Here is a 12,720-nt window from a genome sequence, read left to right as displayed (position 1 = left end):
TGATTATAATAACAAACTTTTAAATTTTAGAATATATATATTTAAGAACCTATGTGGGTTTGCATTGTAACTGTTTAATTATATTTTTGGTAACAATTAGGGTTTAGTGTGGTTAATGACCATGCTATTATTTAATTGATAATAACTTTTCATTCATCATCATCATCAGCCCAAATCTATCCACTGGTGGATGAAAACCTCTCCAAGCTGATTCCACTTCTCCCAGTCCTGTACGTTGCGTTGCTACGTAATTCCGCAGAACTTTATCATTTTATCGATCAAGCGGCCCCATGGTCTACATTGCAGATGTTTTGTACCACTTGGGTACAACTGGATGACTAGATTTGTCCAATGATTGTCCCTTCTCAGAGCTATGTATCCTGTCCATCTCCATTTGAGGTTCTTAGCAAACTTTATCACATTGCAAACTGTCGTTAGTTTCCTTATCCACTTATTCCCCTTTTTGTCCTTTTGCGTTATGCCCAGCATGCACTTCTTCATACCACGTTGTGCTACTCTAAGTTTCTGAATCTCTCTTATTATTCACTTCATGTAATTTAACTAGGTACCTAAATGTGATTATAGTAATGTTGTCTAATACGTTAGGTATTTTTATTTATTTATTTTTGAACAGAGAATTTTTTAGAATCATTGGGTCTAGAAAGGTTCGGCGCTGGGACAACTGGGCGTCACGCAATCGAATGAAATTCGAAAAAAATAGACGTTCGTGAATTATAGGTACTTTTAAAGTATATTTAATATTTTTATTTATATTTAAATTATTATAAGTACTATTATTTATTACTTGGTGAGAATTTCATTATATATATATTGAAAAATAATGATTTAGTTCCGCATATGCTTAAGTTACAACGAAAAGAGAGTTATTTTATTTTTAAAATTACAAGTAGTAGATAGAAACTGATTAAAATTCCTCGTCTACTTTCTGTATAAAATCGTAATAAATATCTATTTATTTCATTCGATACTGCGGCGCCCAATTGTCCTATTCCCCAATTTTTCAATCTCAGTTTTTCTATTTTTATTCACCTGTTGATGTTTCGTAACATCGTGTATGTGTGATATGCACGGTCCGCGTCTGGTGGATACATGTCACGTGGCATGTTCCCAAAATGTTTTTTCAACAACAACACTCAATGCGACATTGAGGAAGGTTATTAATCAGTAATCACAATGACATTATAAAACAAAATTTATTATGTGTACTGGACCACTTTATCATCGCAAATAACATTTAATAACACGGACTGTAATCGTTTAAAATTTTAAAATTATTCCAGCGTGCAGCCAAATAAATGGTCTACATCAGTGAGTTTTCATTTTGATCCATTTCTGAAACAAAAAACGGCTAAAAGGACTAAAAAATTGTCGACCAATAATAGTTTGTGCGATAAAAATTACGTGTAGGTACACCTGTCAGGTAATTTTTATATAATTTTTTTTTACAACGTTATAATGATTTATAATTCATTCCAAAATGGCGTCAAGTAAAATTGCGGTGCAGGTTGGAATTAAAACAATTTGTGATTGTTTATTATATGAATGAAGAAATTTCATAGAGAGAAAGAGGAATAGGAAAAAGAGGCATTGGTGGATAAAACCATGGGTAATGTGACATTATGTCATTGGGAATATGATGACCAATACTCAGGGGTGTTTGTGATTCTTCAAAATTACTGACAACCACCTTGTATGAAAAAGCTTGGGCATGGTTATTAAGAGCATACCTACTTCACTGAAACGGAAAATAATTTATAACTATAGGTGGACTTTGGACTCGCTGGCAATCGGAGAGCGAAAGTCGAGCTGTGAACACGTCAATTTGTTTCGTGATGGCAACGGGGGTATTAATTCTTAAATCGTGCAAAGATGACTAAAAAACGTTACCCATTTACTTGAAAAAGAAAACATGTCAATGAATATGTTATTATTGTTACTAATAGAACAATAAACAGAACATTAAATGGACGTATGTTGAATTTTTATAACAAATTATGTTTTGTTCTGCAGGTGTCGTTTGCACAATCTTCTTGTCGCGTAGTCACGATCGTTTTAGACCGTACCCCAGCTGAAGTATAGCCTTAATAGTTCTTAAAAAAAAAACTCAGGGGCGCAGTGCGCATGCTTAACATTTTTGGAGTCATCCGTAGTGATCAAAAAATGAACAAAAAGGTTCTAGTTTTAGCTTATCGAAAAATATCTAAGAATATAATACCATATAAAAATATATAAGAATATAACATAATATAAAGATCTCTGTAAGTATCAATATTTTATTAGTTAGTTAAGCTGACGCTAGAGACCATTTTGGTTCAAGACCGTCTGTCCAACCATCTTCCAGAAATCTCTCACTAGTCAGTCACACTCAGGTTCTCTGCGTCCCTATTGGGATTATTATTATTATTATTATTTATTAAATAGTTATAAAACCAAGAGACACAATTAATAATTGTTGGAAAAGAAATTTAATAAGAGTATTTTTCTTCTTACAGGTGATACTTACCTAAATCTAAATAACAGTAAATACATATCGAGAACAAAAGAAAGACTGATACAATGTGGAGATTAAGAGTGATTGTTCTATCACTAATGATTTGTAAAGTTACAACTGAAAATAAATCGAGTTATCTATGATCTGGTTTGACCTGGAACGAAGCAAGAAGACTGGCGAGCGACAGGGATTCTTGGAGGCGCCGCGTGGTGTCCATATGCTCCAGCTAAGGGGCGGATATGGCCAAAGAAGAAGAAGAAGAATTTACTCAATGAATGTTTGATAACGGAAAACAAAAAGGCGGGGGAAATTATTATTGATCTGAAATAACTCACATATGAATCTATGATTCCGTTAATCTAGGAGAGGTGTTTCCAATCAAAGGTTTTGCGTACAGTTCGTTGGTAATTACATAATATTGCCTACTCCAGGGATGGCGAACCTTTTTGCGTACGCGTGCCAAAATTTCCCAAATACTATTTTTCAACTGTCTGACGTGCCGAGGAAAATAGTTGAAAAAAATGATGATGTTCTAGATAGAACATAGCTTTATCACTTTTTTCAATTACCTACGAGATTTATTTCGGTCCACCAATTTTGAAACTGTCTGTCAGAATAGCTTCAACAAGTTTTTGTTTCTTATTTGGTGCACTCATTTTTTGTGGGTAGAAACGAAATCGTTTGTTAATGTATTAATTAGTTTTGACACCAGAATTGCTCCGATCAGATGACGCATTCTCTCGCTACAGTGGTCTCAAGCATTGTAAATCGATCAAAATTAGAGTTTCGCGGCGCGGCATTCCCCGCCGCCTGATGGGGTCAGAGCGATAATATTATATATGACACATAAAGTATAAGGATCGACCTATGCAAATATAAACGTTATGTTTATTCTTGAAGAGTATTTGGCTGCTATTTTTTTACAATCTGATATCTAATTTATTATTATTATAGGTATTTTTTCTCTCTTCAAACGCGTGCCATATGTTCACACATCCCTGGCCTACTCAGTGTTAAACTAAACATTAGTGGATCAGATCCTTTGGGAGTATTCATTCATCTGATTTCCTAATTAATATCAAATGCGAATAGCATATTTTATCGTGATTTAGAAATTAAAATTTATTTGTAAAAGGAGTTGCTCTTGTTAGTTCACTGTCACGTTGAAAACGTTTATCATTTAAATGTAGTTCAATATTTTTTTTTATTTGATCAATTCATTGTTATAATATCTATATAAAATATATATTTTTTATAATATGTGCCCTTGAAATATTTACTCATTTTACTTAGAAAAAGAGTATTATGGCATTACATCGATTGATCAATGCGCCATAATACATAATAAATACAAATTATAAAAATGACTTAATTACAAATAATAAACAATATAACAATAAAGTAGAAAAGAAAGTATGTGCTTATGTAGTTATTAAAGTAAAATAATAAATACAATTAAGTACACATTTAACCTGTTTAAAACGTCCACAAACATGATATAGTTGACCAAAAATAAATCAACCTTTATGGTGCCATCAAATAAGTTAATCACACGATACATAGCATCATGAAACATTACATTCGTCCTGCGACGGGGTATCATGAAGACCGTAGAGTTACAAGTGATGTTGGTGAGAACATGACAATCAATATTTTCCAGTATATACGGACTGTAAATGAATCCACGAAGAAGTAAAAACAACTGCTTTAAAAAGGAGAAATCACTCTTCGGGTGTACAGGGATTGCATTGATAGCATATCCCAGAAGTCGGAAAATTCATTTTATTATCATTATCATAAGGAAAGAATCCGTATGTCCTTAAAGCCTCAATTACATTGAGCTTCTTTACGAGCTGTTTATTGGCGAATTTAAAAGCGGGCGATTCAGCTACTGCGATTTGATGATTACACACCAGCGCTCGAAATGGAAAAGCTTACGAACCGGAGCGTTCGACAATTTTCTCAAGATATTTACATAGGTATCACATTGTACGTGTACTTTATAAAAATAAGTGTGTTAGGTTTTTGTTGTGTAGCCTATCTAGCTCAAACGGTCAAATTATTTTTTCCACGAGACGGAGCGATAATTTTACCGAGTTCACGAACCGGAACGGCGCTCCGGTGCGCTCCAGTCCATTTCGAGCCCTGTTACACACAAAACTTTCCATTCGCTGAGAAGCCACAAGCCAGCGACTATTTTGACGGAACGTAGTTCGTTTTTTTACCGGGAGGTTGGTACTGCGCTCTACTGCGCAGACGCAGTAGGCCCACACGCCGGCGTGTAGTGTGTAAAGTTGACCGGCTTTCAACTTTTCTCGGTAGAGTGTTTACAACCTGCGTATTAGCTTATTCGATGATTACACTGGGCGACTTTACAGGCAGATTGTAAATTCACCAATAAACAGCTCGTAAAGAAGCTCAATGTAATTGAGGCTTAAGTAGAGAAATCTAAGAAATCTATTGTGCACTCGATCCAACTTAATTGTTAGGACTTCAAATTTTAATAATGCTGGTATATTCAAGAATACTCAACACAAATGACACGTTTTATGTACGTAGCACTCGGACGTTTTCGAATGATCTTGAAACCCTTATAACAAAACCAAGCATTTTGTTAGATCTAGTACTGATGTACTAGGTTAGGAATGTGAGGAGTGGGGCCATTGCCACTTCTGGGCTTGGCATCATAATTTTGCGTGTACACTATCGTCTCAAGTAAATGAATCATAAAAAACCTCGTCCGTCATATTATGTATACTCTTGTCTTTGCTCCACCTGGATTATTATGCAATACTCGATTATATGATTTTACTTTACACATGTCTGCGTTTTAAATGTTTTACACCTACTCAAATATTTGATTAAAATTAATAGCTACCCATTGTTTCATTAATTTTTTTTTATTGTGACTCACTTAGGGTGCAAGTAGGGCTTGCAATACTGAATAAATATATCAATTCCGGTATTTCGGTATTTTTATTGAATACCGGTTTTCATTGGAGCTGCAGTTGTTTGTTCTCCCAAAGTGCAGAGCTAACTTGCCATTAGTAATCCCAATTAAAAGGGCAATTACTCTGTTCAAACAAATCACTTCGGATATTGACATATTCCACCTGCATGAGGATGAGTAGGTATAATAGGTGGGCATTGTTTTATAAATTCTTAAAATAGTCTGCTTAGCTCATTCGGTGTACTTACTTGTATCACATTTATATATATTTTTTGTATTTACACTTTTCTACTGTATAATAACTTTTATTTAATACTGTTTTAATAATATTTATTTGTTTCTAAATTGTTGTTTTTATTTAATAAAACGCATTTTTTTTATAGTACTTATTCCACTTTTAATTAATATATTAGGACCGGTTTCGTCCGCCTCAGTGGGAAATTTTCAGCTGAATACATTTTTTTAAAACAATATTTATCAAACAAAATTCGAAGCGATAGAAATAATATAAAAATAGGTACATAATAATTATCCGTCCAATAATACTTTCCCAATAACAGACTAATTTAAAACTTATGAGGTTGGACATTAATATTTCATACTACGTCAGGGGCATTAAACAAATTATTTAAAATATTAACAAACCACAAAATATGAAACAATCTACACTTACAATAACATTAATATCAACAAATAATTATGATTAGTCAAAATTTACAATAAAAATTTTATAAAAAATAAAATAAACAATATTATCAATTGAAGTGAGATCGAATAAAAAAACAGATACAACCAAAATATGAGTCAAAATTAAATAAAAATAAAATTAATAAATAATGTACAATATATAAAGTTATGTTATGACAATCCCAAATATTAAATAGGGTATAATAATGGAGAAGACACAAAATATAAGTGATCATTTAACAAATTAGAATTGGGCAAAAATTTATACCCATTAATTTCTAGGATTTCCTGTTTATCCAATTTTATAGATTTCTCATTCAAATACAGGATTTTAAAATTTTTACTGATATTAAAAGAGTGATTATTTAAACTTAAATGATACAGGCACGGAAAGACAATTAGATAATTTTTTTAAAGACATAAATAGTATTAATAAGTCAATTCAATTCACAATAGAACTAGGGAACAGTACAATTAACTTCTTGGATTTAACAATCAATATTACAAATAACAAACATACATTTAGCATTTCTAGAAAGGATACCTTCAGTGATAACATTATTACAGCGATATTAATATCGAAAATACCGGTATTTTGTATTTTTGAAACCGGTATTTCGGTATCCATAAATAATTAAATACCGGTATAGGTGTTAGGCCTGATTAGGGTCTGTGCATGTATTTCTTTAGTGCTGCGAACACAATATGGAATATTACGGAAACACTTTTCTAAAGTTATCAATAATTCAAGCGCATTGAAAAATATTTTTTATCGAATGCAGGCAATATTGAAATTCTCGACCTCACCATTACGAAGCAGTCTACGGACTCTTTGAAGCTTCTCCTCTCGACCGGAAACCAGAATGATATATACCACGTCTACAGCATAAGCCGAGCAGCGTCCCTCCTGAAGGATCTATTCTTCAGAAAAGACTTTAGGACGGTTATCTTCATACATGGGTTCAACGACAAAGCGCGATGGCCTTTGTCGGAGAAGATCGCTAATGCTTACAGGGCCAAGGGAAAGTGTAATGTTGTGATGCTGGATGCCCGTAGAGTAATGTCCATCGAATATCTAAGGTGAGTTGATTGTATTGAGAACGTCAGTAAAGTGAGGCCTACAATTTTATATAATAATAATATATCATATTATAGAAAAAATACAATTAAAAATGATCGTGGTATTCGAACAGCTGGTGGCTAATTGATTTGAATGCAGCGATTTGATTTTGCAGAATTTCAAGTTCTACATTATAATAATATGCTTATCGATATCATATCCAGATTCAAACCTATTTATAATTTACAGAGCGTCAAGGATGTGCCGTTACGTTGGTGTTCGTTTTAGTCAAGTCCTCGCCCAGCTGGTGAAATCGGATTTAGTCGTCGAAACTCTGGATATAGTTGGAACTAGCCTCGGTGCTCACGTAGCGGGTTTTGTTGGAAAGTCATATAAAAAAGCAACTGGTATGATGTTACCGAGGATCATAGGCTTGGACCCTGCAGGATCTTGCTTCAGGAAGGCATTGCCAAAAGACCGGTTGAATAAAACTGATGCCGAGTTTGTACAAGTAAGAACATTTTACTATACAAACTGGTAATATTATTTTTTATTAAACTTCAATAAGGTCAATTATATACTCCATTGAAAATGTTACCGAATATATTTTACTGTACAATGTTAAATTAGATGACCAGGAAAGATAAATAATGCACGTGTAGACAAAATACTACGATTTTTGAAAAAGTTCTATAACCACAGACATCTAATTAACCAAATATGGCTTTATTTTTAATTTATTAACATATCTTATGCGGTCATTAAATGTTAATAGATTATTATATCATATAGATCGTTAATAATGACCTAAAAATCTTCTTTCCTAAAAAGTTTACTGAATATTTAGGCGAACCTCGCGAAGGTACTTAAAAACCTTAATTTTCTACCTTCACACAGTACCTTGGCATTTAATATAATATATCATTAGAGAATTTAATATTTCCCAGTATTTATGCAACAAACATACCATGTGATATTTGAAAGTTGAAGTTCGTGGCAGGGGTGTCGTGTTCGTATTTTAATAGAAAATAATATCGTCATAAAAAATATTACATTTACCATATTGATAAGGTAAAAAGATCCTGCAGGACGAACCTGGTTAAATGATCCTGTATTACTATGTTTGTCAATTCTGAGATAAAAATTATATTTTATATTTTTATCTTATTTATCGGATATAAATATAATTTGTAAACATAATCAATAAAATGGCTGTGTTAATTATTGACATATTGTTTCCGTAAGTGGGTATATACTTTAGATTCAAGCAGAGCTTATAATTTGTTATTATCTGTAAAAAATATGTCAATGGTTTTTTTAAACATTAAACACTTACACTAATCCTCTATGGATGGCATGTTTACTGTAAAAATTAATTTTTCATACTATTAAAAAAGGTGCAGGTAATTCCAACCTTGGTTTTCATATAATGATTAATTTTCGTATTAACACAGACATCTAATGAAATAAATAATTCAATCTAGGTAACTATTAGACTATTAAAGATTCATTTAGACTTCCAAAACTTTGAAAAGTTATGGATATTTTATGTCTTGTTGGACAATTTGTGAGATTGAATTTTAGTCGAAGCAATAGATCGTGGGCAAATCCTGAACAAAACCGAACCATAGGTACGAGTGAGATAGCATTCGGCACATTTATATCTCCGCAATATGCGTTACATTAAGATAAAATTTCTATGGCTGAATTAAATATTTTTTGTACATGTCGTCGGTAAATATTGATAAAAACTGCATGCACGTGTTGCTGAAATTTATTGTTTATGTGTTAAATATAGTAAGTGGTAATTATTTTTAGTTGATTTAGTAGAAAATATGGTTAACTAGGCTGTGTTTATATTTGGTAGCCGTACTGAAAAGCAACATGATGGTAAAATGTTTCATAGTCAAGTTAATAATAATAAAATTGAGGTTCGACTGTGAGTTATACGCAAGAAACACGGCTTCATTTAGCTGAACAATACACACTCTCTATATTGCTCTGAGATCGTGGGTTATTTTTTTGTTACAATTTTATACATTTATGCTCCATCTCTATAGAAGAATGTTTTTTCAACATCTTGGTGGAAGGAGATATGAAATTGTGGCTATGAAGAGTTGTGGACGGGTAGAATTTTTGAAAAAGAATTGTGCGCGAAGAATGCTCTTAGACCAGAACTATCTAATAAATAATTGTTGCCTTGGATTATTACAGGTAATACACACAAACGGTGGAGAATTGGGATTGTTCAGTCCAATAGGACATATAGACTTTTATATAAATGGCGGACGTCGCCAATGTTCCGAATTCGGACTTACATGCTTCTTCTTGTGCAGTCAAAATCGCGCTATTGACATATGGATGGCCAGCGTTGAGTTTCCTGAAGCTTTCGTTGGTTGGAAGTGCTCTGGGGTTGAGGAAATCCGTAAGAAGCAGTGTCATTATTCGAAAAAGAAGACAGTAACTCTCATGGGTCCCGCTGCTAACCCAAAAGATACGGGATTGTTCATAGTCGATACAGCTAGCAGATATCCGTTCTTTTACGAGAATGAACCTCAGCTATTCGAGCATTAGCGAAATATCAAGCCTGTATCGTAAAAACTTGCGACCATTTTTATACTCTTTCTCTCTTCTTCTTGGCCGTGCACTCATGGCTGAGGATCGTGACCACATTTGAATTTCGCCATCTTTTGAGCGACCAAGACTTTCCATCCTTCTCGATCTTCCGCTTCTCTCAGGGCAGAATGGATGATGCCCCCAGTCAGCTCTTTCACTTGGTCGCTCCATCGCGCAGACGCTCTTCCTCTGCTTCGCCTTCCCTGGAGGCAACCAAAAACTACCAGTCTCTCTAGGTTGTCCGGTCCGCGCCTGACAATATGTCTAAAAAACTGCAGAATTCTTCTCAGACATATCAGACATATAGCCGTTCCTTTATCTTCAGTTTCTGGATGATTGACTGGTTCGTCCTGTGCTCCATCCAAGCAGGATCCAATCCAACCATCGCAGCATTCAGCGCCAACACCACATCTCAAAGGCATCAATTGCCTTCCGTTCCCTTGCCTTCAGGATCCACGACTCGACTCCGTATAGAAATATCGAGAACACTAATGTTTGCACAAGCATCATTTTTGTGGCAATCGAAATTCCCCAATCCTTCCATATAGTGGTAAGGCGTGTCATCGCATTTTTTGCAATCTGTGTGCGTCTTCTTATTTCCGCTTCGCATCCGCCCTTTCCACTGATGGTCGATCGCAGATATACAAGCTCGTCGACTGTTTTGAGGTTTTGGAGTGTACTTAGTGTTGGTAGAAGGTTGGCCCGATCAACAACCATTAATTTGGTCTTATTCCTATTAATAAGGAGGCCGTATTTGCGACTCTCTTCCTCTACTCGGTGTAACAGCTCTGTGAGTTCTCTTTCATCAGCAGCGATTACTCTTTCTACGTAAACTTATTTATTAATATGAGCAAAAATTACATATTTTGGCGGTCCCTTGTAGTCTAATCCACTAATGCGCACGGCACTGGCTTCTCAAACTAGAGGTTCCGGTGATGCCAAAATACATAATAATTAAGTGATTTTCTCGAACATTGGTGGTTTTATGATTATTTCGCTACTGTTCTTAATTGGTGGCCAAATATATGGCATGAAGAAATATAAAGAAAAATAAGTATTTAACACCATTCAACAATTATATAATACACATTCATATATTAATCATCAAGAGCCTGATTAATAAATATACCGAGTGAGTTCAGTATACTATATGTATGGATGATTATGTGGAAGAGAGAGAGAGTCGTTGTTGCTTGGATGTTGTTTGGAGAGAGTTTATTGATCGATACAAGAATACAATAAACACACATGTAAAGATGACAGCGTGAGATTATAATCGCGGATACGGATGTACTGGTGAGATCGATGGTATCCAGAGATTGATTATATTAATGAACCGAGAGACTGGACTCGAGTGGAATTACAGTTGACTATATTGAGTGAAGGGCTCGTGACTATTGTAGTGCGTCGGGTGACGGACTCGATGAGTGAGCGTCAGTCAGTGTTGCCATCTTTTCAAAGTGGAATTATAGTACAGAACCCCCAAAATTATAGTATTTGGGGAAAAAATAAAGTACGCGTTGTCATCTATTGAAAATGTATAGGTTTTTTGTTTGTCAGAAAAAAATAACTGAGAATTTGAGAAACTCCGAGACCCCTTTTTATTTAGGTACTTCTTGCCACCAAAAATGATTACCGAAGAATTCAAGAAATTTCATTTTAAACCAAAGTCAAGGGATTTTTTTACGTTTTTCGAGCAATTTTTTTCCAAGTTCTCCAAATCTTCTTATATTGCGAAATTATAGTACTTTTTACATATTTTTTCCGATATTCAAAATTATAGAATTTTGGGCGTACTATACCTGTTTTATATCGTACATAGTACGCGGACCAAAATTATAGTATAAATACTATAATTATAGTACGGTTGGCAACACTGGCATCAGTGCATAAATTGAGAGGAGTTGTCAGAAGGAAGAATGTACAGAATGCCGTATTCTTTGCATTTGTTTATGTTTACCCCATAGTTTTCCACACCCGTTAGGTATTTCAGTTCCCATTAGTTCTGTGTTCCCTGAGTGTAATGCACACCTGTACATATGGATAGGACGGCAACGTATACAATCTGGCTCTAACCATTTTATAATTATATCTTTTTATTTCATTATTTAAAAAAAGAAATAGGCAATTTCGAAGACATAGTACAAAATACCAATGTTAAAAGAAAATAAAATGCTAAAATATTTTTAATCAATTGTCGAAATGCACAAATAAAAATCTGATAGAAAATGCTGTTGGTAGCTCTGTTCGTTTCTTTGGTGTAATCGTCGAGTCAGGAGATTTAATTGAAAATGTAAACAAAAACAAAATTTTCCATTGCAAACAGAGAGTTAATAAAAGCAATGAACAAAAATTTCCGAACCATATAAAAGCTTCCTTAATTAACCTAATTGCCCTTTTATTACACTGGATGTTGGTAGATACCTATCGCACCTTTCACCTAAAATTGGGGTGCGCTATGATACTGTATTTGACTGATATTGTAGGCATTGTTTTGGTTTTGCAGTCACTGCAAGTACAAAAAATGCCTTCATATTATTCTATAATGTATTATAATCTGTCTATTTGCAGTTGTATGAAGTCATATTCATGAGAGAATTAGAAAGTTAATTATGGTAACAATTCGATGTATAGTGATATGTATGTTTACACGCTTTTGCCATGTTTATCAAGATAATTTCCAAAATGAATTATTTTAACCATTTTTATATTACATCAACATTATCTCACCCACTAACAATCGAAGCACTAAGGTGCATGGTTGCTACATCAGTCCCGTACAGCATCGCTTCGGGACAAGGAAGTGTGGCACGAAATTGCTTCGGGTATTGATATATTCCACCTACGTGAATGAGTATAGGTGGAGGTTGTTTTATAAATTCTTAAAATAGAGTC

At 34.0% G+C, this 12,720-nt stretch overlaps 1 protein-coding gene across 1 annotated transcript; it reads left to right on the top strand.

Annotated features, from left to right (window-relative positions):
• Positions 1-1,498: 1,498 nt before the first annotated feature.
• On the top strand, positions 1,499-9,783 carry LOC147077776 (phospholipase A1 member A-like). The gene is made up of 4 exons (XM_085940074.1): positions 1,499-1,508; positions 6,932-7,229; positions 7,498-7,720; positions 9,424-9,783. The coding sequence occupies exons 1-4, from the start codon at positions 1,499-1,501 to the stop codon at positions 9,781-9,783; spliced, it is 891 nt and encodes a 296-aa protein (XP_085796200.1).
• Positions 9,784-12,720: the final 2,937 nt, after the last annotated feature.

This window comes from Rhyacophila brunnea, unplaced genomic scaffold (assembly GCF_057557595.1).
Source record: "Rhyacophila brunnea isolate RB1 unplaced genomic scaffold, BYU_Rbru_1.0 scaffold_12, whole genome shotgun sequence".
In the NCBI taxonomy this organism is placed as follows: Eukaryota; Metazoa; Arthropoda; class Insecta; order Trichoptera; family Rhyacophilidae; genus Rhyacophila; species Rhyacophila brunnea.
Note: the sequence above shows the minus strand (reverse complement) of the source record. Positions and strands in the feature narration are given on the sequence as shown.

Bases quoted from the DNA above. Each gene is read 5' to 3' on its own strand.
- LOC147077776 (XM_085940074.1), top strand. The intron at 7,230-7,497 runs GTGAGTTGATTG...TGTTCGTTTTAG, and splicing joins ATGTCCATCGAATATCTAAG to TCAAGTCCTCGCCCAGCTGG. The intron at 7,721-9,423 runs GTAAGAACATTT...GGATTATTACAG, and splicing joins CTGATGCCGAGTTTGTACAA to GTAATACACACAAACGGTGG.